Source organism: Mastigoproctus giganteus, chromosome 9, assembly GCF_048544385.1.
Source record: "Mastigoproctus giganteus isolate SK-2022 chromosome 9, ASM4854438v1, whole genome shotgun sequence".
NCBI classification, from domain to species: Eukaryota; Metazoa; Arthropoda; class Arachnida; order Uropygi; family Thelyphonidae; genus Mastigoproctus; species Mastigoproctus giganteus.
The window spans coordinates 75,169,492-75,197,372 of NC_143583.1; the positions used below are offsets into that span (position 1 = coordinate 75,169,492).

At 38.2% G+C, this 27,881-nt stretch overlaps 2 protein-coding genes across 5 annotated transcripts in view; one reads left to right on the forward strand and one right to left on the reverse strand.

The window, feature by feature from the left end:
- Nucleotides 1-3,655: 3,655 nt before the first annotated feature.
- LOC150080459 (beta-1,3-galactosyltransferase 1-like) overlaps nt 3,656-27,881 on the forward strand; it is a 55,266-nt gene continuing 31,040 nt past the window's right edge. The window contains exon 1 of one of the 4 annotated variants that reach the window (XM_090381193.1): nt 3,656-3,722. The gene's annotated coding sequence lies outside the window, so the exon portion shown is untranslated. Of the gene's footprint in view, nt 3,723-4,359; nt 4,420-19,160; nt 19,252-20,800; nt 20,866-27,881 lie in introns of those variants that run through there. The other 3 variants (XM_090381194.1, XM_090381192.1, XM_090381191.1) reach the window with 3 other exon arrangements.
- Nucleotides 27,330-27,794, reverse strand: LOC150080460 (uncharacterized). Its single transcript, XM_090380697.1, has one exon. It carries the CDS (start codon nt 27,792-27,794, stop codon nt 27,330-27,332), a length of 465 nt encoding a protein of 154 aa, XP_090236823.1.

A 27,881-nucleotide genomic window follows, 5' to 3' on the forward strand; every position in this document is an offset into this window, starting at 1 on the left:
TCAGGCAAATCCATTTTGCCGCATAGAAGTAGTGCCAAGGTGTGTAGATTCCTCTCTTTAATGATGGTTTCCCAGGGTTTTATGCCAAGGTTTGCATAGAGCACGCTCCTAGAGATGGTGAAAGGATAGCCCATCTTCCTGCTTAGCCATCTCAGTAGCCAATATTCAACCCCAAGAAATCTCTTTAGTTAAGTAAAGGAAGCTCCTGACCAGATTACCGAAGCGTAGATCGGTACGGTATTAAATTTCTTCGGACGTATTCTGAAAGGAACTCTCAAGGCCTAAGACCGACAAACTCCTGCCGGATTGCCCAGAACGCTGCAAGCGTTTTTTGCCTGGCCATCTTGAGGTGGTCTTTGAAAGTAAGCACGTCGTCCCACTTCAACCCCAAATCCGTGTGGGAGTGAACCTTTTTATCCTCCTCTGAGTTGCTTTCTGAGGATTCGGAAAGTCATCTGAGCTGCTTTCTGAGGATTCGGAAAGTCATCTGAGCTGCTTTCTGAGGATTCAGTTTAAGTCCCAGACGTCCTAGATAATCCTGGAGTTCAAACAGCACTATCTGATTTTCATAGGCGACTGCCTCAGCTTTTGCTGGATCATCGAATGCGACCAGCATCTTAAGATCATCAACGTATGAAATGAAGTTTGCATGCTTCGCAAGGAAGGGCTCTAGTGCTGCGGCAAAAAACATTATGAAAGAACTCCCCTTATGGGATGCCGATAGAGGTCGTGGTGGTCCTCTCTAATCTATCGCCATATTTAATAAAGATTTGACTGTTGATGAGGAGTTGGTGGAGGATAGCGAGAAGATTACGTTTGATTCTTAAATAATGCTTCAAAATTTTAACTAGCTCTGTTGTGCTGAATGTGTCAAAAGCTGCTTGAATGTCTAGGAATAAGATTTCAAAGGGTTCTCTGGATTTCCCAGCTGGTCATTAATAGATTTGAAAGCGTAGACTTTCTAGGAATAACAGTATGAAGATGCTGTGGACGCCCATTGAAGCAGTGATCAACTAAGATGGACTGTATCGTCTTTTCAAATATTTTTAGTAGTCCACAGGAAATAGAGATTGCTCCGTAGCCACTCGGATCTTTTGGTTTATTAGTTTTGGAACCGTTAAATCATGGTAGACATTCCAAATTGTCGGTGTGATACCAGTCACGAGGATACGGTTGAAGATGTGATGTAGCAGGTCAATCACATAGAAATTGCATATTTTGAGAATAAAGTGGGTAAATCCGTCGGGATCAATTGTAGGTTTATTGGAAAGGCTGTTTTTTGCTTTCATAATCATTTCCCTTGAAATCTTAACATGCGTTAGCTCGGTCCTGGCCTTATCTGTGATGGCCTCTGTAGGGAGGGGCGGATGTTTTTCCTGGTTAGGGTGGAAGGTTGACTGTGACCACAGTTTTATCGTTTCTCCATCCATTTCCACCTGACGACCACGTGTTGAAAAGATACGCTTGGAATGCCTAAGTGTTCTTTGGATATACTTACGATGTGTCTTCTTCCAAACACGCAGAAAATTTGCTCTTTGTTTGTTGTAAGTGATGTGATCTAGCATGGAGCTAGACTTTTTCCAGATTCTGTTCGTTCCTAACCAGTCATTTACGTCATGCCTTGTCGACTGGAGGCATTTCTAAAGACTTCTTCAATCGGGACTGTAGTTAGCCGATCTCAGGTAGAATGAATAGTGGTTCTCCTATGTGTTATTCCAGGTTTTTCAGCCCGAATAGCATGCAATTTGGTCTATGAACATACAGTCGTACATTCATAATACACAAAGTTTCTATACATCATACTGTAAATAAAACACCATACACCATATGGTGTATGGCAGCCTGTGTACATTGTTGAAAGAATTCCATATCAGACTGTAGAATTACATCAAAGCTATTTTCGTTATTATTTTGCTTGTTGTTTTCCAAGTCATAAGATAGTCTGCGATTACTATTACTGAAATGTAGACTCTTACATTTCCTAATGTTGTACTTTAACTGCCATTTCGAAGATCAACTGAGTAATTTATCTAGGCCTTGTTGAAGCAGCATATCTTGATTACCATCGTTTACCATCCTTCAAACTTTCTATAATCAGTAATATATTTTTATTTTATTCATTCTTTGTTACCATAGCTGTGTGCGGCCAGTCATTGCTTTGCATGAAAAAAAAAAAATAAATAAAATAAATAATAATAATAAAGGCGTATTTTAAGAAAGTTTGTGCCCTTCACCCTCATTGATGGTCACAGAGAGCGAGCAGTTCTCTCATACCAGGGTCTTCATCAATGTTGCTATTGATCCAAGCTTCGTTTCTTACATCATTACTGATGACGAATAACGGGTATTTGACTATTATCCGGAAACAAAGTAGGTTCATTAAGGTCCTCTCAATGGAAGACACTGCCTTCTGAAGGCCCGAAACAATAGCAAAACAATATCGACCAATATGTGAAGATAGTGTTTAACGTATTTTTCGACTCACAGGGCGTTGCAATGTCAGTAAACAGTAAAGCACAAAACGTTTCTACTGAGATGCAGTCCATTCGATGCGCATTCCATTCAAGAATTTCTTGTAAAATATCCCATCAGTGTGGTTCGTATCCACCATTCTCTCCGGATTTATATTTCCTTGTGATTTTTGTTTTATTTCCAATGCTTAAATATGTGACTTGCCAAGCCCCTTTGAAAGGTCACAAATTTCCAACAACTGAGAAAATTATTCAGAACACAACACTACAGGAACTATTAGCAATTTTAAAAGAGGCCATCAAGCTGCCTCGAGAAGCTGCCGTGGTATTGGAATCATATAGAGGGTAAAGATTACTCCGAATGGCCGGTACGCTTCATCATTTCCCAAATATTAGTTCAGTCTCCGAACTTTTTGATCACACCTCATAATCTTTCCTTAAGAAGAAGAATTTTTTTTTTATAATTCACCAATGTGATCGTATCTTTTCTCAGAAGCGTTAATTGATATTCTTTCTGATGTTTTACTACGCATGCGTTTAAAAATTGACACCATTTGCCATAACATTGTTTATTGTCAATTATTTATATTTAACACATTGAACTGTTATTTTTAATCACTAGCACTACATTTTAATCATTATAAATGTTTATAGAAATAAATAAATTCAGTTATCAGTACTTAATATAAATTGAAATGTTCTCAAGAAAACTGCTCAACCACCAGGTAATATTTCTCTAAAATAGGGGTAATTTTAAAATCCAGCATCTCCGAAACCCAGAGAGAATCGAAATTTTAGAGAGTTTGCTAAATATTATTATTACTTATTTATTTTTAATGGAAATATCTTCACAAATTTTATCCGTACTGTCCATAAAATCATGTACAGGTTGCAACTTAGTTTCTACTTTTGGTAACAGATGGCAGCATGTTTCGTTTCTAAGCAACGTATTTGAAGCAACACCTTGTTGCATTGTTCATTCTGAAGCTTTTGTAAGATCATGTAATACGTAACTAGAAAAACTCTGTTGCTATTCTAATTCAAATTTTTATATGTTAATATATTCTAAAATATATTAATTGTGAGATCTGATATTACATGGTATATGGTAGATAAAAATGCTCTTTTTTTTATAATGCTAGCTGTCGAAGGGTGTTTTACTTTATCGATTATTGAGCCGGTACGTTTTAAATTGATCGTATTTCAAGAATATTCAAGGTAATTAGAAGACGTCAATACTGAGTTTAAATGGTAAGTATTCATTATAAGTTTTATAAATTACGATAATTTGATTTCTCCTTGTGTAATTTATGCAAATATGATAATAAAAACAAAAACAACATTTAAAAAAATAAAATTTAAATGAAATATGTATAATATATAAAATTCGATAAAAAATAGATTTTTTTAATACTAACTTTCTCATAAATTGACAAAAACTGGCAAGTTTACCCCTCAAATAATTTATCTTTTATCGCGGAATAATATATACATATACTGTATATACTTTATTTATTTAGATCTTAATATTTTACGCTAAACATCACCAAATAGAAAATTTTAATTTTACCTGGACACTTACCATGTTATCTATTTTGTGCTACATTTATGAATATAATATATATAAAAAAATCATTTTAAGATTTCCTCCCCAAACCTCAAGCAACATTACGTATCATCCAAGAGCAATATGTGTTTTTCTATATCCCTAGTAGATGGCGCCACTCTATTAAAGCTTAACTAACCATGGATGGTTTCTATTCACTTCCACGAAATTTAAGTGAAAGATTTTTACGTGATGTCGCGGATATCTGCAAGATAGACAGTGTTCCCAGAATATATACTTAAAAAGTGAAAATAAATATGATTGTGATTTGCTTTTGCTTTTACGTTCATCTCAACGCAGCGTGTTTGTTGACGGAAGTGCCACTGCACGTTGCAGCTAGAGGTAAAAAAAAAAGAGTACAACTGTTAAAGTAGTTCCTAGTGTATGAATTTATTTTTCTCACAATTACTTTCTCTTTCACAACATCCGCAGCATGCTTTTCACTCACTGCCAAATCGTGTTCTGCCACTGGATTCCTTACAATTTTTTTTATATTGACTCGTTTAAAGCTACTACGCTGAACTAACAGACATTTAAATATGAATATCTAAAACCATCAGCTTATAGGCAAACAGCAATGGCGGATTTAGACATCCTGATGGGGCTGCTGTCTTTAATATATTTTGAGCCTAGCGATGTAGTCCTTAAAGTAATTGTCGTTGTGATTCAGGGTTTTTGGCACAAGGGCCATATTGTGCCAATTAATGATTTACTTATGACTGAATCTTTTATATTATGGCTTTCAGAGATGGTTATATAAATTTATGCGTTTCAAGTATTGAAACAGTTCTTCAAAATTTGCATTTTTGCCAACTATGTTTGTTTGTTTGAGTGTGGACTCTACGGCGCAAGGGCAACATAGCCATAATGCGCCTAACTATAGAAAAGTTTAGTGCTCTGTTGATTTTTTTTTTTTTTTTTTTTCAATTTGGATTGCAGTTAAAGTTTACAGTATATTGTACAGTTTTATCTCTTTAAGGAAAGTGAAGATTTTGTCTACATGTGGCGTATCTGCTAAAAGATTGGCAATACTCAGAGTATTCGTTTCTGAAAATGAGGCAAAGAGAGTTTGTCGCTCGCTGTTGTAAATCGGGCAGTCAATGAGTATACGCTGGACTGTAAGTTGGGTGTTGCAGTTTGTGCAACGTGGTGGGTCAGCGGCCGTAAGTAGATAGAGATGTGTGACCTATCCGTAATCGGACTAATACAACTTCTTCATGTCGGTTCTCACGAATGTTAGACTTCCATGGTTTGAGATCTTTTTTAATGCCGAGTGATTTATTATTGGCCTGACTCTGCCAGATGTGCTGCCATTGTTCACGACATTGTTTTTTTATAATGTACTTGTAGTCAGATGCAGGTGTAGTAAAGGCTTGGGCTATAGGATCGGTAGCAGTTTTGGCAGCTAGGTCGGCCTGTTCATTTCCATAAAATCCAGCATGACCAGGGATCCAACATAACAGAACTCGTTGTTTCTTCCGGTTTAACTTAGTCAGAGTATTCCAGACCTGTCTATGTAGGGAGTTATCATTCTTTGGGTTCTGATGTATAGTTTGGACAGCACTAATTGAGTTTGTATATATAACACTGTGCAATATGGTTTTTGAGAATGCATAGTTTAAGGCTATGTGGATAGCACAAATTTCTGCAGTATAGCTGCTACATTCAGTAGGGAGTTTCTTGGATATAGTTGTGTTGAGAAATACTGCTGCTGTACCAACATGATTGTCAGTTTTAGACCCATCTGTGTAAATTGGTGTGTACTGGACGTGCTGGGTTCTCAGTGCGGCGTATATTTGCAGTATGTTCTGTTGGGTGTTTTCCCCAGGCTGTCAATAAATTTTTTTAGGTCCGTAGGGATTGGGAGTTGAAGAACAGAATTATTCATTTGGATCATCAAGTAATAGAAATTTTTCTTGAGGAATTACAGTTCATCGTGCAGTTCATGAATATTTACGTTATGTTATCTGTAATTCTTCAAGTATTCGTTAGCTGTAATTCTTCAAGTATTCTTCATGAATACTTGAAAATATAATGGCAGTAAAGAAACAGACCATTCGTCTTACATTTCTCAGACCATAGTATCTATCAGTTCACCATCTATGGTGAACTGATAGATCTCTTGGTCAACGGATTTTTGCTGAAAATACAGTAGTTATTGAAATAAAGTTTAATGAATATTATGCTCTTGATATTTAATTACAGACTCTTTATCGTTTTGAAGACAATGTTTTTGAACGACCTGTAATTAAATATCAAGAACAATGTTTTTATTCTTGATATTTAATTACAGACTCTGTATCGTTTTGAAGACAATGTTTTTGGACGACCTCTTACTTCTTACTATTCAAAGTCGTACTAGCAAAGTTTTGACTGAAAATGTTTTAAAGGTATCTTAAATCACTGGGTATCAACGTCACGCTTTGAAGAGGAGAAAGCTATGACATACGTATGCGCCCCTAAAATGGAGAGCGAATTCGAAGGATTACAAACACATATTCGGAAAGCAAATAAGGTCTCATTTTCTTCACCACACGCCGGAAAATCTCTAAACTTATGTGGAATGCATGCAGGAAAATGCTGTCAGGAAGCTGAAAATTACTTCGGGTTTCTTCAAAAATAGTATTCGTGTTTAGTAGTATCGCTATACAAATGGAAAATTCTCAAGACAGGTTTAATGTCCGGTGAAGCAAAAACATATTTTAAAGACATTGATCTACATCAGACTTATTGGGCGTTATTCCGAGTCCTGCAAAGCTGTTGTCTAAACTATAAAAATGTTATAACTATTTTAGTAATTCTATTAATTTTCCTCTTTGTACTTTGGGACATTCATATTGTCAGAGGAGTTCAGGATACAGAGAAGAGAATAAAAGGGAAGCGAACCATATTGAGCATTCCGTGGAATGAACCACTTGAACCACTTATGCACCCTCCCGCTTGACCACTCGGCTACGGCAGCACATAAGAAGTAGATTAGTGCAGTTCGCAGCTATATACTTGAATACAATTTACAAGCACATTCTGCTATCTACAAATACCTGTCAGACTTATGTATTGTATCTAGAAATAAGCACGTTTGATAATGCTAAAAAATATTAGTTATGGAATACCCTGCTATAAATTTATTGGAAATAAAGTGTTAACTACTTTTCTCTGTTTAGTATTTCCAACCTCCTAGGATGTTTCATCGCAGGATTCAACTTCTCCACTGTCACTTTCCGGGATGCAAGCAGGACAAATATACCACCAAAAAGGGGTGGGTACTTCAAGCCCAAAATAAGTGGAGTAACAGATACCAGTGTAGATAAGTAATGATCAAGTGTGAGTATCAATTCAGGAAGGTTTACTTACGAAATGTGGGGGTGCATCAGCATGAAGTATAGCCTCCTTGAATAGCCATACAAGTGGCCCACATGATATTCATCATATTTTCTCGGTAGAATGACTTCTATTGATGAATAGCATGTTGGTGAAGGTTGAACTACGCTTCTTATGATGTGATCGCAAAAACAATAGTATGGGACTGAGAGATGGAGATCAGCAACCATCATATCCTAGATGTGTTCGATGGGTGACAGATCTGTTGACTTGCAGACCAAGGGAGCACGTCCACATCACCTAGTCACGATCGGGATACAAGAGCGATATTTGGGTGGGCGTTGTCCTGCTGAAAAATAGCGTTTCGGATGAACTTAGAAAGGACAGAAAAACGCTGGTCCTAGACTGATTGCTATAATGTTTTGACTCAGCTTACCATCAGTAACAACCAGAGATGAGTGGCATTCCAACTGATTGAATTCCATGTCAAAATTTTGGGTGTTCTCCCGGTATACCTTTCCATGGTGCAGACCGCCGCGTTCTTAGATGCCCATAAACAGAAATCTGAAAATTAAGGAAAAGTCACCATTTTTGTTCCCAAGCAGCCCTCGCCTTGCGCCACTGCAGACGCTGACAACGACGGAATGGCTTCAGAGGTAGGAAACAGACAATAAGAATGTAGCCCACTTTTTGCAGTTGTCTGCTAGTCGCACTTCCCACGCACATAATCAGACAGGAATGACATTACGATGTTGGAAATTTTATGAATTCTGACTGATCTGTTTCATATCGCTAGTGCTGGATTAACTATTACTCAAAACACGTAATATGTCATAAGGAGAGCATTTATAAGAGTTCACTGAAGAAGTGATACAAGAAGTATCACGAAACTTCTGAGAATAATCTGTAATTCTTTAAGAAATTATAGGCAGATTACACTCCACGCAGATTTAAGGGCTCATTATGGCTTCATATCTAGGTACTTACCTGTACTCATCGCTGCTAACAGCATTTCTCTCCACTAGCGAGCCATTCCTCACCGTTTTGTTTGCTTGCTGACTTTTACACACGTTTTATAGCACTTGTGGAGGACAGTAACAGACACTTCATTGGGCTTTCTACTGCGTTGCCGATTTGCTCGATTATGCTAATTATTTGGTTACTTTCCAGCTTTAAGAAATAAGTCCACCTGTCCAATGCATTCTCATGCTAATAATTCCATTACAGAATGCCCTATCAGCTATTTTGTTATGACTCGAACTTTCAACTGATTCTAGTGACATTTCAAATAACGCATATCTAAGCTATTTAAAAGAAACGGCTGCTTTTTAAATATCCACATGACAACTTATTCTACACTCAGTAGAGCGTTTATTAAGAATACCACAATGGCGGATGTAGTGTGAAAACAAAATATTGGTAAAGGAGATCGTGAAAGTTGATTTTATTCCCGTGGATACCAAAAAAAACTTCATAATAGAGACACCCAATATTGACCTTACGCGCCCATGTGTATTATGTACTATAAATTCCATATGTGCTCTGGTCGACTTGCGCGTTCTGCTGGATGAAAAACACGAGTTTCTTGTGCAAAGGGGAACCTGAGGCCGACTAACTCAGCCAACGAGTGAAAAGAGCCCATAAAAGTTCTTCCGCCATTGACAGGATTTGAACCCGGGCTTTTTACACCCGGTGGGACTGTGATTATAACCACTGTACTATCTGCGAAGACCTGATGTTGTGGCCAGCAATAAGACTGTCAATAGTCTTTACTGGCCTGAAATAGTTACTGCGAAAATAATCATATGTTTGCGCGCACTCTGTCTGTATGCAGCTCCTACATCCTTCATTATGAGATTAAGAGGAAAGTAACAGCCCACATTTGGATATAAGACTATCGAATCAATTATAAAGACATAAGTAAGAAGGAAGTTCTGCTCAGACCATTAACAAGAACTCAGTTATTAATGAGAACCCAGTTACATTAATAAATTCCATGTGAATTAGTCTATTTTGAAATTTAACTAAGGATCAACATACCACTTTCAGCTGTCCTAAATCAACACCTAGAGATTGGTCGTCCAAGGTGGGTCACCAATGACGTAGAAACTTTGGCACACCCTCGTTCCAGTCATCGTCACATAGCCACCGATGACGTCATTCCGAAATTGCGCCTGCCGTCTAGGTTCTAGATTTTCCACTTTCTGCCCCAAAACCTGCAAAAAATACCTTTCACTTGAGGGTATAACTAAGTTTAAAATGTCCACGTCCCGCGCTGTAACGCACGAAATGGTAAAACTTACTGTTTGGCGTTTTTTACAACCTAGCGGAATGTTTTCTTCCCACGTTATGCAGCTTAAAGCTTTCACTAAGGAAGCGCTTGACATTTCTTGATGTTCACCTCCTTGTAGTTAGCCTTTGACCAATTCATAAATTTATCTTCCTTGTAATAGCCGACAGTTGGACAGATCATCAAAGGCCGATTAGAACTTGATATCATCCATTCACTTCACTTGAGTGGTGAGGTTAATATCAGTTACATCATATATCGTCTGCGCAAATAATAGCTTACATAGTGGCGTTCCATTTAATAGTTTCACTGGAGTTCGTAACCATTTAAGAAGCCAATATGAGTTTGTATACCTGATTATACTGCGAGTGTAGCACAGTGGTTAGTGATTATCATAGTTTCCGTAGCGGTTATCATCGCCATTCTTTTCACACCGGGTGAAAAAGGCATGGGTTCGAATCCCGTTAATAACTTTTAGACATTTTTTTCACTCCGTAGCTGGGTTACTCAGTCTCAGGCGTGGACAGTAAGGTTTTTCATCCAGCAAAACAGGCAAACACCAAATTTATGGACATAATACACATTGGCCCGCGTGGGGAGTACAGTTGGTAGAATCGCCGTCCTCTCCACCCAGGGTGGAAATCACATGAGGTCTAGTCCCGTCCATGACGTGACGAATTTTTGCGGACATTTTTCACAACGTGGCTGAGTTAATCGGTCACAGGAGAGGGTAGCATGGTTTTATCTCCCGGAAACGTGGGTTCTTCATCCAGCAAGTAGCAAATCGACCATAGCCACACGCAATTTTAGGAAGAAGAAGAAGAAATGCTCAATATGGCCTAAGTTGCTGATGCTCTCAAACCCTACAACAACAATAACAACATATTAGCACCTGATGACAGCACACTGTCATCAGCAAAACCTCAGGTTTTTAAGTCTCGAAATCTACCATCATTTCCTTAAATGCCTATATCTGTTAATTTTCCAATGATTCGAGAAAACTTAGTTAATTTCGATCCTTTACTCTTTTTAGTAATTATTTTCTTATTTCTCATAAAAAAGGAACTTCTGCTCCCATGTTCATTTTCGATTACATTGAGACACAAAGAACTGCCCTGAATTTCAATCTCTCTTGGCATAAGCACATCACAAATGTTGGTTCCTCTGCATCTAAAAAACTGTTTTTTCTTTCGCTGTCAGCGTTATTTTCCTTCCAAACAGCTGTTCGCTCTGTACAAATCTCTATTCCTCCCTACCATGGTTGTTGTTGGGATTTACGACACAAGGGCTACTGAGGCCAAATTGTGTCTGTTCATAGTTTATTTACAGGCAACATATCGTTAGAGTTGTTAAATTATATGTTCTTGTACAGGCCAATATGTTTTAAATAAATGAAAAGTTCTTGTATATCGGCTTCATTTCCTAATATATGAGATAAATTAGATGAGAAGTTCAACGTTAAGAGTGATCGGAAAGTGTTTAATCGAATGGTTGAATATAAAGGAAACTCAACCAGAAAATGAGGAACCGTAAGTTGCTTCTGACAGGATGAGCACTGAGGTGGGTTTTCTCCCAGTAGCAGGAAGAGATGGGTATGGTGAGTGTGTCCAATTCTGAGCTTTGCCAATACCACTTCTTCTCGTCTGTTTCGTTGGAAGCTAGAGAGCCACAGCTTTGGATCTTTTTTTATCTGGTAAAGTTTATTGTCGATGTTACCTTTCCAGATCTGTGACCATTTATCGTAGCAAGCTTTCCGAATGACAGACTTATTTATAGTCACTGTAAGGAACCTGAGGGTGTTGTGAGAAAGAGGGTTGAGGATAGCGGCAAAGTCACCACTTTCATTTTCAGGAATGCCAGAACGGCCTGGGATCCAGCAGAAACTGATCGACTGATTGGATACACTGCAGCAGAATAGCTGGGAATGAATCTGTTCAACATATAGGATGAGAATATGAGAACTTCTTTATGGCAGAGACAGCACTGAGGGAGTCGGTGTAAATTATGACAGGTGAGATGGAAAGCTCAATAATTTTACTAAGCGCTAACTTAATGGCATATAATTCAGCTGTTAAGACGCTGCAAGCTAGCGGTAGTGTAGCTGAAATCGTACATGAAGGAAAATCTACAGCAGCACCTACCATTTTGTCAGTTTTGGAACCACCTGTATAAATTTTATAGGCATGGTTGTTCATAGTAGCATGAACTGAGTGTAACTGTCTGATATTGCAGGGTTGGGAGTTGTGTAATGACATTGTCAAGTTCTGAATGGGGAAGAGGTAGAGATGGTGGAATATAAATGATAACAAGAGTAACTGATGTACCAACTGCAATACGAGTAGCCACATCTTCTAGATTTGTTATTAACTGGATCGGCTTGGATGTCACGTTAGAATTAACCAGAATGGCTACTCCTCCACGTGCAGGAGACTCTGTTTCTATCTCGTCTATACATCATACAATTGGAGAATTTCGGCGAAACTTGGGGTGACAAGAATGTTTCCTGTAGGCATACAGCTATTGGGTTGAATGAGCTATTAAATCTTTTAAATCATCAGAATGGCTGCTTAGTCCTCTGCAATTCCACTGCATGATGTTATGCATTATTTAGGTTTATTTAAGGATGATTCATCTGGCTGTTTTTTGGATGCGGGACATTTTTTCCTGGTCTTTTTTTGGGAATGTGGGGCGACCAGTATCCATAGTGTCATTGGCATGCAATTCTAGGATGGGTTCCTCATAATCCGGGTGTACATCCACTTACTTTCATACTGTTTGTTTGAGGTTCAGCTTTCTTACAATCTTTAGTAGTTTTCATTCTTTCAGTGTCCTGCGAGACTGTTGGAGTATCAGTTGGGATACTAATTGGGGTGTTCGTGACTTCATTGGTTTTCGGTTTAGGAGTATCTTTTCTGGAGGCTGATAAGGTTTCTTTAACCCAATTTGCCAAAGAAGTGTTCGGTGGTATTGACACGTCTGTTTGAGCTGCAGTTGAAATATAGCTTCGGGTGCGAGACACATAAGATTGACTGGGCATAGTCGACATAATTTGTCTGCGTGCTGCAGGATATGTTACTTTATGTTCTATTTTGTATCTCTGAATTTTCTTCCCAGTTTTCCACATATTGCATGATTTAGAAAATGCAGGATGACTTCCTTTGCAGTTGGGACACACGGGGGTTGAGGCTGAGCAATCTGCTTGTGTATGGTTTTTAAAGCCACATATAGGACAGATGGCATCACCTCTGCATGCCTGTTGGGAATGGCCATATTTCTGGGATTTAAAACAGCGCAGAGGATTCGGGATGTACGGTCGAATCCGGCAGTTTAAATAACCAGCTTTTACAGTGGACGGCAAATCAGGAGTGCTGAAGGTTCAAATGTTGGATCGAGTTGGTACGAGATTTCCATCTTTTTTAATCATTATGCGCTTCGCACTGATTACCTTCTGATTACTAAGTTCGTGGACTAACTCCTCCCCAGACACTGAAAGCAAGTCCCACTCTGTGATGATTCATCTCTGAAAGAACTCCTCACAATACTTTAAATTCGATGAATTTAAAGTATTGTGGGGAGTAACAGATACTTGCACCCTACCAAATGTTTTTGTCTTTAATAGCCACTCAGAATGTTTGGCGGTGCTGTTTCAACCAGGAGGTCTCCTGATTGTAGTCTTTTCACCATTTTTGGTGATCATGCAATTGATTCTAAATATTTTTGGATCGTAAAGGCTGAGTAGACAGAGTGTATCACCAAAACATTAGGGAGGTTATGACACTCTACTTCTATTCGAGATCTTTTAGGTTGGTTTTAGTCATTTTCATTGGACATTTCTGATCGTGAGCTTGATGTCTCTAAAGGAGGAAAATTATTTAAGTCCATCTTTGCTCCTTTTAGCCCCGGGAGAGTAACTTTCTTCTCCCAGGTTACCGGCCCCGCCACGTGGGGGCAGGAGCTGTGCCACAAGTGACCAAGCGGTTGAGGAAGTTAGTTGGGTTGGTACGTATTAAATAAATATATATGTATAAAGAAAGAAATGTGAATTTCCTTTCTGGATTCTTACTTGAAAACTTTTAAGTAAAGAATTACTTGAGTACAGCAGGAAGAAAAGACACTAAAATAAATATAACTTATTCGCTGAATAAGAGCACTCTATATATATATGGCACAAAAAATCGCTTGGCACTCGGGGTCCCCTACCATGGAATATTATTCCCACATCTGTGGCTGTGCCCTCATAACCTCTCTCAGTCATCTCCACTCCATTCAAAAGAGAGGAAGTTAGATTAATTAATGACACATCTCTGGCGCATTATAGCCACAGCAGCTTATGCGCCATCAAACCCCTATAACAACAACAAATGACCCATCTTTTACAGTCTGTCCACCCTCTCTCTCTCTCATAGACGTTCTGTTTCTGCTGCATGCCATTTCTATAGATTCTTCTTTGGCTTCTGTAATCCCTTCTCTCTTCCAGACCAGTCAGAAAACGTGTCACAACCAGTCAGCTTCCTTTTACTGTTCAACTTCAAACTAACTTTTAACTAACCAGAAAAAGAAAGAACCAACTTTTCTTCTTCTGCGTTCTGGAACAATCTCCGTTCACAAGTATTTTCCGAAAATTACTATCTACAGAAATTGAAGTCTATTTTCAACGATTATTCATCTGCTTTCTTAACCTTAAACCAATGCACAGTACTAAAGTAATATATGGTTTATCGTGTTCAAAACTCTACGTTACTAAAAAATAAAGATAATAATAAAGCGAAATTGAAGACTCAGATGAAAGGTCACTTTAAATAGACACGTTCGTATTCATTACTTCAATCGCCATGAACAAATGAAAAGAACTCTGAACATTTAAACTATCGTCCCTCCCGGCTAAAATGGGATCAAATGTTATCAGGTTTCAACGTGGCCTTTAAACAGACAAAATGTTGAGTTACGGAGTGATTTTTAGAGATGAATGCACCATTTTTACTAAGAGATGGTTTTCTGAGCAAAAGCTACATCAACATTATACTATGAGGAAATTGAAGCCAGTCCTTCAGGTGCTATGATCCGTGTTGGAATAATAAGAAAACATCTTGGTCGGCTCCATTTTTTTATCTTCTTCAACAAGCATTATTAAAGAACCGGTCTGTACAGCACTTGCAACTCTTGGTATAAATGGAGATCATTTGGTTCCAACATGACAGAGTTCCTCCCATTATTATTATATCAGTTAGAATATTCTAAAAAAGATTTTCCTAACAGATGAATGCGTGGATTACGTCATTTCGGAAAGCCAAATCGATTGACCACCAACAGATTTATCATGTGCACAGTTCATCATGAGTTTTTATTACAGGAAGTATAAACGACTTTAAATAAAAACTAAGTAAAAAAATTTAGCGAATAAAAACTACAAAGATGCTGGAGAAAATGTCACGTCGAATATGTAGAAGGAACATCCTGGGTCATGAAGGCCTGCAAACAAGTGTTTTTTGATTTTGGTTAAGCAAGTGACTTTGAAGTCCACAAAGAGGCCAATAGGGTATTTTGATGTACATTCTCTTTGGAGAGTCAGTAAGGAGGCAATGGCATCTTCAGTACCTTTTCCTCGGAAAAAGCCAAATTGTGTAGACGATGATAATCCCCTGGAGCTGTACACTGTTAGGAGCCTGTAAGCAATGACTTTCTCTAATGCCTTGCCCAAGACGGGGAGCAATGCAATAAGACGATAAGAAGCTGAATCTGAGGCAGACTTGTCACGACTTTTAAGAAGTATTTTCAAGTTGGCAACTTTCCAAACAGCAGGGAAAGTACCGTGTGCAAGACATGAATTAAACAAGGTTAGAAAAACAACAGGAACAACCTTCCAGACCCTCTTAATAACTTCGACCTCTATGCCGTCATATCCCGGACACTTACCGGAACGCATAGTCTTCAAAGCAAGATCTATTTCATCAAATGTAAAAACAAGTTCTTCCAAAGAGCCATCATAATTTGAATTCTTATTTTTAATTTCTTCTTGTAGCGGAGAAAACTCCTCGCGTTCTTTATGTACTGTATTATAACATCTAGTATCCTTTCCATATGAAACCCAAGAAGTGGTATCCTTGTTATCTACAGTCTTGACAGAAGTGAAAACTACTCTGACCGGAATTTTATTATTTAGAAGTAAGTCCCCAGGGATCATTGTTTCCTTGGGTGTCAACCAGATTCTCCCAGGACGCTTTCTTGGATTGATAAATTTCTTGGTGGTATTTCCTTCGAGCATCTACTTTGTAATATAACAACCTGAACGATGGAGCGAGACCTATCTCGCTTCGCCCGTTGATATTCTCGTCTCGCATGCCTAGTTTCCGATTTAAGGTGTGATAGATTTGGAGACCACCATGGAACATGGTAAGGTTTGTGCTTCTTAAATTTCATAGATTGTTCACATGCAATGATGATATTATTTTGAACAAACTTTGCTTGCTCCTCTACACTAAGTGTTGTCAGTAAATTAAAATTTTCCTGGGAAAACAATTCCCTTATTATAGTATCAAAGCTCTTCCATTTAGAACGTTTGGTATTAAATCTGGGAACATCCGCCAGATCATGTCTTGATCTACGAAACTCAGAGTCCAGCTGGAAAGTAATAACGTTGTCACCCTACAACAACAGCAATCATTGTTTCACCAAGTGGAACAGCTTTCCCCTTGATGATGAAACCAATCGCAGGAAGCCTTCTGTAGTATAATCCAGCGCCTCATGCTTTTACTTGCCTGTAAACAATCAATCAAATCAATGTCTGAAAATATGGAAATTAGAGGAAACAAAAAGAGAATGAGGTAGCTGCTCCAACAGTCTTCGTTTTAACAGATATTTATTTAAAGTATACCCAGTAAAATAAAATAAAATAAAATATTTCCAGAAGCTTTCGGAACTCGTGTCCCTTTCTCAACTGACAGAATTTTTAAATACATTACAAGCAAACTGTGGCACGTTACTCATTCGTCATTGTTGTAGCACGGACGTGTGCTGCCTTGCGCCAGTGATCATCCATCAATAAAACGGTTGTCTCCAGGATTGGATGTATACGCATGCCTTTCTGGCGATTTAATGCCTTAGGGTTGTTCATTATGTTTAGTGACTCTAGCCATAGGCGGTGGCGAAAGTGTCGCGCGTGGTCCACTATCTCAAAGTCGCGCTTGGGGTCAAGATCGTGGTTGGTAGCCCAAAAAATGACGAATGAGTAACGTGCCACAGTTTGCTTGTAATGTATTTAAAAATTCTGTCAGTTGAGAAAGGGACACGAGTTCCGAAAGCTTCTGGAAATATTTTATTTTATTTTATTTTACTGGGTATACTTTAAATAAATATCTGTTAAACTATGGACCCCAGTACTCCAGGCCCATTTGTCACTAGTCTTCGTTTTATTTCGTGTAATAGAGGCTGATTGGATTTGGGATCTTTGGTACCTAAAAGGTTAGTGTTGGCCTTCCCCAGATTATCTACTCCCGCTTCAGTTGTTGCCTAGACACTGTGTTGAATTTTTGTGGCTGTCAGGACTTCATAAAATTCCACAGAAGGAACTGTCGGTTGTCAGTTATTTTTTAATTTTAATTTTCCACGCGTGATACAGTAGATGGTTTCAGTCTTCCGGAATAATAAACCTTGCAAATCCAGTGGACAAAACTGAAGGATACGGATTGGCAAAACCCGAAGTGGATAATTAACCACATAGTCAAAGATGCCCATACATAATTTGACATCAGAGCGCGAGATATAAATAGGAAGTGCATTGTTCATAAGGGAGTGATATCTCTTTGAAATTCATGGAAATGCAGCTTACAACTCATCGTTCATGGTCTCTCTCTCTCTCTCTATGGAAAGAGGTCCTGTGACGGGTTGCATTGTTGTTGTAGTATGGTTTTAGGAGCATCACCGACTAAGGCCATATTGCTCCGTGTATACTGTTTGTAGATTGTGTGTTCTGTGGTCGATATTCTGTTTTCTGGACGAAAAACCCGAGTTTCCGGGAGAAAAACAATGCTACCCTCGCCTGAGACCGGCTAACTCAGCTACGTTGTTAAAAATGTCTTTAAAAAAAAAATTCCTCACGTCATCGACGGGATTCGAATCCAGGCCACTTCCACCGTGTGTGGGAAAATGGTATACCAACTGTGCTTCTGAAGATGTCTTCATCTCAGGATGAAGACATCTCCAGGAACTTTCCAGTTTCTTCTGTTTTGTGCAATGGTCATCCATTTACTACCCACGAACTTGTGAATTTCATCTGTCCGTCTCCTTTGTTGTCTTCCAGATTTTCTTTTAACTCCTCTTGGGTACCATTCTGTTATTTTCTTAGTCCATCTGTCATCATGTCTTCGAGCTATATGTCCTGCCCAAGTCCATTTCAGTTCTCTTTCAGAACCATTATCATAGAAGACATTAAATCATTAAACTTGCCTGTTTCATTTGCTATTGATTCTTATATGTATCATATTGCTATTAAAACAATGTGATTTTCAAGTTACATCTTTATCCTTTGCCTTCTTTAGGATAATGGATATCCATCGACATTGTCGAATGATATCCATTATATTGAAGATTATGCTCCATCTGTTGTTCTGGAAGTCTGTTGGAAAAAAAAAAAAAAAAAATGGCTCCGATTGAGGATCACAGAAACTGAGCAACGGATACTACCAAGAATAGACGGTTATAAGCACTTGCCTAGATAATAAAAAGGTTTTTTGAACAATTAGCATTTAATGACTAGTAAAATGAAGAAGGACCAGATACATGTAATTAGCTTTAAGAAAACGATATTGTTTTTAGGAAAAATTAGAACTTCTTATAAACGGCAGAGATATCTCTTACTGAAAAGGAAATTTCCATTTCCCCTGCATAAAAGTTGATTAGATGGTTTGTTAAAAGTTGCATAAAAGTTAATTAGATGGTTTATTGTATTGATTTATAGTTCGTTTTATACATTTTACGTATTTGCATATTTTATCTATAATTTCAAATGTTGATTTATTTTTATATTACTTTTTCAAATATGAATTGAATTTTATTTAAAATTCGTTGGCATTATTGTACATTCGACGAACATATGGCCTATTTAATACGTGAATAAAGTGGATCAAATTACATACGTTTCCATCAATTGAAACCCACCATGACAACGCGTTTTTATTCCTTCTGTTCTGCATTTCTGTTTCAACTGCCAACCGTTCAAGAACGTTTGGATAATTTTCATTTCTTCTACAACTTGCTGCAGTTGTCACGGCCTCCGGACAGTAAACTGATCCGTCTACCTTCCTTCAGTCCGAAATTCCTACTTTTCTCTTTGATAAAGTGACTTTTGAACTACCAAAAAGATCCGACTTAAGAGTATTGCTTGAAGACTAACCGATAGTCACGTTCTCGGATGAAATTTGAATAAACAATTCTCAAGGACGCGGAAGTCCACTACGGGTGATGAGACAGTGACGAACACACAACTACACCTGTGCTGGTGTACCTGAAATAGTACGAAAGCGACACATATTATCGATGCAGAACAAATGAGCGCACTTCATTATCAGGTAGGTGACACTTTATTCCACTTTTAAGCTCTTCCTCTTTTTCACTGTGCGACATTCGGTATTTTTGACTCGCCAAAAATTAAAATAAAAACACAGGCTTTCGAATTAAGTGGATGCAATGTAATATAGCTTGAAACTGATATTTATATTTTGCTGTGTGTGTGTGTATGTCGGAGAGAGAGAGTGAAAGAGATATGGCGCGGCCATATCTCTCTATCTCTCTTAAGTTTCCGTTTTCTGTTTTTTTTTCTAGCTTGATAAAGAATCGATCCTCTTCCTGTTTATTTGTTAAAAATGGCGATTAGACAGATCTGTTTATTGCTTGTAAACAAGTAGACCCATTTGTCGATTGTAGGTATATGCTATTGTGTTAAACACTAAAGTAACTGAGGCTATGAGGCGTCAGTATATTGTGGCTGTAAATTCAGTGTATTCTGTGATCGATTTGCTTTTTTGTAAACTCTCGTTGGTAGCGCAGTTGGAAGAATTTCATCCTCCCCATACCAGCTAGAAAAGACCCTACTTCGAGTCTCGTCGATGACGGGGTGGGGGGGGAATTTTTATCGGCTTTTTGATGTGAGAGCATTCTACAGCGGAATGTAACGGAAATGCGAGACGAAAAAGGTAATTGTTGAAAAATATTTGTATTGTTGCAGTCGTACTATTCATCAAATGGCTACAATAATACTTCCTAATTAGGCTATTGACTTGGATTTCGCTAACCCCTTCCAAGCCATGAATGTTTTCACATAAAACATCTTTCGTGAGTACAAGGATACACACACTTTAATTTTTTTCACAACGTGGCTGAGTTAGTCGGTCTGAGGCGAGGATAGCATGGTTTTTTCCCTTTAGCTATTACAAATAGGCAAACCTATTTATAGATTACAAGCGAGTATGCATATTTGCGATTTTAAATAAACAGCCCTCGTGTAAACCATTATATATCTGTTATTTGTCACCATCTCTCTTCGATATTGGTTTATAAACAAGCATTCACCGTCGCGGATAACAGACGTGTGAAAAAGGCCTCGTTGCGAAACCTATCTTAGTTTGATGGACTTTTATGGATGAGCTTTTTTTCTTGTTATGACCAAATTAGGACCCGGAAGCGTGATGCATGATTTTTCATCCAGAAAGAAAGAAACAAACCAATAAAACACGCTATTTACAAACACGATATACTGAAGCCTTATGTCCTTAATTACCTTGGCGCAGTTGAAACGAATCTCGCTTCTCCTACCTCGCTCTACCTTCCCTCTCACCGAATTCGTCAAGGAAAAATATTTCCTAGTACAGTATTTCTCCTCAGTTAATATTTTGTTAATTTGATTCTGCTCGTGGTGTCAACACAACACAACACGACAAACGGTCTCTTCTAAAGGACCTTTTGGGTATTTTATTATCCGCCCACGCACACGCGTTGCTTGCGGAGGTGTTCGGTGGGCTGAGGAAATTAGTACTTAACAAGATTCAAATGGAAAATTGCCTGAGTTTCTCGGCTTCACGTGACCAGTTTTACAAAGAGAAAATTACTCATTTGGTTGCGCTCTGTGTGCACATCGAAGGGCTGCTACGAGGTACCAGTTGTCTAGGTAAATCGCACTAATGCAGGTAAGCCAAGGATGTTTTCGATTTTTCAAAGATTATTTCCTATAATTAGTGGCTTACTGTTTGTTCTTTTTCAACTTATTCAGTCCAAAAAACACGTTATTTCATTTTTAAACGAAGTGTCCTGGACAGAGTGTGGAAACTAAATGCCGACAAGGAACTAGACATTACTCAATTCATGTTACTGTTGTTTGCCAGTTAGACACGTGATCACACCCCATTCCTACATATATACCTGTACCGTATATGCTCTTATTGGAATCGGATGAACGAGCAGAAGCTTACACAATATCTTAGTCATAAACCTGTTTTTATTTTCGCCAACTACAAGCTTGTATACAGGGTGTCCCAAAAGTCACTGTCTATCAGCTAAATAAGGCGAATTTCAAATTAAAATGTTTTAATGGAAATATTATACGTATATTTGGGTCTGGAAAGAAAAAAATAATAATAAATTATGAAAAGTTGTAGAAAAATATGCGTATAATCATGTCATTTGGACAGTTTTTATGAAATTCATCTTATTTAGCCAAATAGAGTGATTTTTGGGACACCCTGTATTAAAACTTCCACGCTAGATCCTTGATCCATGGTGCATTGCATCCAACTAGATATTCCCATTCGGAACAAATAATTTTATTATTAATAGAACAGAAAGATTTTTAAAATGGTCAAGGTTTTGTTTCTTAAACGAATAATTATAAAAATTGTATTCGCTAATATTTATTTATAACAATAAATGTATTCGCTTATATTTATTTAGGGAAAAAAACATATTAATGACCTTATCGTGATCATGATATTATTTAAAAAAAAATTGGCACAAAGAAGTATAACGACAATAGCTTTTAAATAAAGTTTATCACAAAGAGCAGATTAAAATGAAAAAAAAAAAAAAATGCAAAAATTACCTGAAAACAGCTTATCATTTATTCTATATAACTATTATATATAATAAAGCACAGTAGTTTTATAACAATGATTAATTTTACTTAATTATTGATAATTATTAATTTTTTGGATATCGTTAGTTTGTTAAAATATTTTAATAATAAAATATTATATAGAATAAGCATATACAAAATTTTAAATGTTTGATACTGTCTTATTTTCGAAATTATCCAAGATGCCTGACATCATAAGGTCAGGTATCTCTTGTACATGCGCCAAATCGGATTTTTCTCCCAACAAAATCAAGCAATCCGACCGAAGGATACACGCAATTTACAAAGCCATTAGACTGACTCCTCAAGGTCTTAATTTTTCTCTGCGCAAAGCCTGAAAATAAGAGACAACAGCGGTCTTTTTCAAGACATAAACTCTGGACCCTTCCACACATTGTGAATGACCAGGGAAGCTATCCATTTACTACCAGTGATGGTTTAGAGAAGTAATAAAGGCAAGCGAATACGCGTCTATATGAGGTTTTGTCTTTCATGACTAAGCAAAGATAAAAAAGATTTCTGAAGAATAATAAACAAGTGTGTGTTAGAAATAATTCTTTTTCTGACCGCATTTTTTATGGCAATCCCAAATAGACACCAGAATGGCAGAAATTTAAAACGTTATGTTTAACATTGAGGTTTAAATTTCAGTGGATGTAATAGAGAAGCATACATCTCCAACAGAGCAGTTGAATTTAGACTTTGCGCAAGAGCGATGGAATAAATAGCAAATCTTGTTTGCTGAATGTTACGTACGAAGTGGGGCTATTCCCTACATGTACAGGTAATAAAATAACATAAATAAACTTACGAGACTGTCAGACAAAGCTGAGGGTGGGAGGTGAAATAACCCTACCTTATGGTCCCTATTTAACGGCCCTCCCAAACTAATTTGATGACATTTTAAACAAGAAAAGAAGGCCAATCCCTCACAGAGTCGAAAAGACCCGAGTTCGAAACCCGTCAATGATGAGAGGAATTTTTATGAGTCTTCTTCACAATGTGGCTGAGTTAGTCGGTCTCAGGCGAGGATAGCATGGTCTTTTCTCCTGGAAACTCAAAAAATTGTCCAGCAAACAGGAAATCAACCACAGAACACATAATTAACAGACATATCAGACATCAATAGATCAGAAGAACCAGTTCAAACGCAATTATCTATAACTCAAAGCTGCTTAAGCGTTAATTTTATGTTGGGGAAAGCGATTAATTCGATGTGATTTATGTATTCAATGCTTGTTCTATGTATTCTGTGGATGTTATATGCAGTTTTTCTATGTTTTAGCAGTTTGTATATGAGTAAATATAATATTTACAATTACTGTATATTGTTAGGTTACTCTGGATGCCTGTAAAGGGAATCGTATCCTTGTAAAATTTTGTGAATAAAGAATTTTATTATTATTATATTATATACGGCGCAAGATGGCCTAAGTTGCTGATGTGTCTAAAACGCTACAACAGCCAACCAAAGAAGGGCGCAGAACATAACACTTCGTAAACAAGCTGATATGGCATCTACTTATTTGCGAACACTTATTGGTGACTATTTTCGGGACTTCATAGGGAGCTGTATGTCACAGAATTTTCTGGTTACGTTTTAATGACCTTGAGATCCGCACGGTAAGCGCTGTAGCCATGATTACCGTCCTCCCCACACCTGTTAGAAATGGCCCGATTTCACATTCCGTCAATTATGCGAGGAACTTTTATGGGCTTTTTTCACTCTGTGGCGGAGTTAGTCTGCTTCAGACGTGAATAGCAAGCACCCCCAAACTCTGATATTTCGTCCAGCAAAGCAGGAATAGATGTAATTGACAGACCGTACGTGCTGTCTGCGTGGGTAGCACAGTGGTATCGTCACTGTCCTCCCCACACCGGGTGGAAAAGGCCCGGGTTCGAATCCTGTCGATGACCCGAGGAACTTTAGTGGGCTTTTTTCATCCCGTGGTTGAGTTATTATTATTATCATTATTATTATCTGTTTATTTCCATAAGGAAACCACCCCGGGACGGCAAAGTGCCAGGAGGGTGCTAAGTACATATCAGGGTACGAGATACTACGTGCAGTGGGTTACATATACTGAACACGTAGTCTCGTCCCGAAATATTATATACACATTTTATGTTTAATATATACAGTATTTACACATTAATCATTCCGTACATACATTCTACAACTCATATATTTACAATTCAGTAATAATACCATCTATAACTTACATATTTACATAACTGTTACAGAAGGTATATTTTTACAGTCAACAATTTATTATTGTTCTTAAAGCAGAAAGTTTCACTTTTATTCACAATTCTTTGGTACTTTGCAGCCGATTCATATTTCGGTAAGTCTATACGAATCCTGGAAGATCTCTTTCCGGTATGTTGCATCCTCACACAGTTTTTCGGCATCTATGTGTAGTGAGTTAAATATTTTCGCTGCATTTGATGGGAAGAATCTTTGCAGGCTACTAAGATTGTTCAGGACTGAACGCAGTGGATTATTTACTTCTCCGCAACGTCTAGCAGTGGCACGCGGTTTAACTAGCATATTATCCAGGACTGGAGCATCCACTCTGCCTGTGAGCATTTGTGCGAGAGTGTGTATGTTCCTGTTAATTGTCCGCTGCATCCAGGGTGTGATGTTAAGGTTTGAGTAGAGAATGGCTCTTGAGATAGTAAAAGGGTGGCCAGCAACTCTGTTAAGCCATCGCAAGAACCAGTACTCGATCCCAAGGACGGACTTATAATGTGAATCTGGAGCTGAAGACCAGATTTGCGAGGCATACATTGCAATTGGCAGGACACACATTAAAATGTACTTGGTCGCTAGCTGAGGATCCCTAATTCCTACCAGTTCCTGTCTAGTAGCCCATAAAGCGGCGAATATTTTTGTCTTCATATGGGCGAAGTGGGTGTTAGTGGGTCTCAGGCGTAGATAGCAAGGTTTTTTCCTCAGAAACTGGGGTTTTTTTTGTCCAGCAAAACAGGCAAATCGACCAGAGAACACACTCAATTTACAGACACGAATACGGGTTAATGTAATCATTTACAGATAACCCTAATATAGTAATTTTTTTTTTAGACCATACACGCTAGATAATATCGTTCTTTTTTTCTTTTTTTTTTTTTTTTTTACTGTCTGTGGGAAGAAACCAATTGGTCGTGGCTTGTCTTGAATGCTTACTCTACTTGTACGTTTGCTGAGACGTTTTGGGTCCAGTAGCTCAATGGCTATTAGCAAGCAGAAGAAATTCTAGGTGTAGAAGCTGTGGTGTGGAAAGAAAGACAGAACAAAACACTGTGTTATTCTACCTGCCTGTGAAAAAATGCCATTCAACTCCTATATTATGTTTAAAACTGTGTTTTTAATTTGTGGAGACGTAACTGTTGGGAAATATACATCGTTTAATATTTTTTTTATGAAGAATGGTAGAATAAATGAATGAAAAGATTAGTTGGTTCAGTGAGTTTGGAGTAAAACGTAAAGGGAAAGGTGGTGGTTTAATTGTAAAGGATGGGGATAAACAGCTGCTCGGAAGAACAACTTGGTCGTGAGCAAAGAGAAAACTTAGCAGTGAGAAATGATGCAAGAAAACAAACTTATAGATCGGTTAAAACTCCCCACATCACCTGTTCACCCCTCCAGTAGTTTGTCTACTTTTCTGCACTGAATTTATTCAAACTACTCACTTCCAAAATATCATAAGGAAGTTTGTTCCAACAATCAACCACCCGCTGGCTGAAGGCAAACTTCGCACATCTATCCTGCAACCATCCTTCCTCAATTTGAATTTATGCCTTCTCATATGTGTAGTCAGAGCATGAGAAAAAATGCCATCAGCAGTCATCTCGCTCAATCCATTCAAAGCCTTAAACATCTCAATCAGATTACCATGCAATCGCCTCGTCTCCAGATGTTGCTTGCAGAACTGAAGCCTTTCTTGGTAAGAGCACCATTTTTCTCCCCTTCACTAATCGCGTAGCCCTTCTCTACACTCGTCCCAAGAGATCCACAGCCTTTCTAAAATGCGGCCTCCAGACCGGTATGTCTTGCTCAAGATATTACATTGTACAATGGGATAGCCACCTCGTTATCTCTACTAGCAAAATTCCTGTATATCATTGACCCCGTGAGCTGTCCTGGCAGCCTGTCTGTACTTCCCAGATAACTTCATATCTGACTGCACAATTTCCCTCAGGTCTTTCTCATTCTCCACTACACTGAATGTGGTAGCACAGAGTTGGTACGTTAATCTCGATTACTGTTACCCATATACATTACTTTGCATTCGTCAATGTTAAACTTCAGCTGGCATTTCTCAGCCCATTTGCCTAGATTTTCTAGATCTTGTTGCAGTAGCTTACCTTGATGACTCTTATTAACCATTGCTGACAACATTTGTATCATTTGCAAACATATACCTTCATCAATATCATTAATAAATATTGAAAACAACAATGGGCCCAGCACCGAACCCGGGTGGGATCCGCTAACAACAATAGTCTAAGAAGAGCAGCCCCCATTGATAGCAACTTCTGCAATTTGTGTAGCAGCTTTTTTAGTGTAACATTATTAAAATCTTCCCTGAAATTCAAGTATATGATATCAAAATTATTTTTTGTATCCAGTTCCTTTGTTAGTGTATCATAGTATCCAAACTGTGATTGCCGTATAATTGCATTGCTGTTTAGATGATCATGCATTACCATTGACGCCATCATTTTCCCTGGAACAGATGTTAAACTAACAGTTACTCTGTAGTTGTTCATGTCACCCTGTGATTTCCCTTTAATGAATTGCACATACATTCTCACATCCCCAGTCCACAGGGACTCCCCTGAATCTAAATATTCTCTCACAATTTGGCTAAGGGCTTGCTTAGCTTCTTTGATGCTCCCTTAATATAATTGGATATATTCCATTCACCCCAGGTGCCTTTTTTTATGTTTAGCTTCAATAATTTCATTTACATTTTCATCTCAGTTTTCGCAAATCATTTTGCTTTCTGTCGGAATTTGATAAACTACTGGTATCCTCATCCCTAATTAATTCCTCGTGTGTGCGTGTGTGTGTGTGAATATACACAGTACTGCCATAAACACTGTTCAGTGTGTTACTGCATGTAGCCACAAAATAAAAAGACAGGAACTCAAAACTCTGTGGGTTTATCCTTGAACACCCAAACAAATGAAGCAACACAACACTCATTCAAAATGCCCCCCCTTTGTTTTTTACACAAGACCTCAAAGGTTCCACCATTCATCAATAGAAATACGCACAACATCCAGAGGGAAATTGGCCACAGCATGCTCCAGTTATCTCTTCAGGCTCTCCAATGTGGCATGTCTTTTATCACAGACCATCCCTTCCAAAATAGCCGATGAACGGTAATCAAGTGGATTAAGATCTGGGCTGGCAAGATGCCATTCATCATGCTTGATGAACTCAGGCACATTCTCTGTCAGCCATGTTTGGGTGATCTTTGCCTTGTGGGCAGGCGCTGAGTCCTGTTGGAAGATCTAGTGCTGACCATTGAAGAAAGTCTGATTGAGGGGTCTCCCATGAGGCTCGAGAATATCATTCAAGTACACCCTTGCACTAGTTTTCACCCTCTGAACACAAAAATGCTTCTTTGTTACACCTTCGTAGGAGACTCCCAACCAAACCATTACTGATGCTGGATGATGACCCCTTTCCACCGTTTTAATGGTCTGACATGCCTCTGCAGAGCTATGGGCATACACCTTGTCATTTTGACGATTGTGATTCTCCTGAATAGTAAAAATCTTTTCATCTGTGAAGAGTATCTGTCGATGCTTACCATTCGCGTACCGACGCTGCAGTGCCTCTGATCTTTTTTGCCTCCTTTCGATCAAAACTGGAGTTAGGAACTGTCCTATTCTCCTGCGGTAGGCACTTATCCATAGATCACTTTTGATTATGCGTGACATGGATCTTGGTGATATTCCCATTTCTCTGGACATGATTTTCTGTTTTCGTATTCTGTTCTCCAGCGCCTTGATAGCAGCAGGGGTCCTTACAGTTCTTGGGCGGCCAGACCGGGGCCTGTC

Excerpts from the sequence above, each read along its gene's own strand:
- LOC150080460 (XM_090380697.1), bottom strand. The coding sequence starts at position 27,794 with ATGTCCAGAGAAATGGGAATATCACCAAGATCCATGTCACGCATAATC.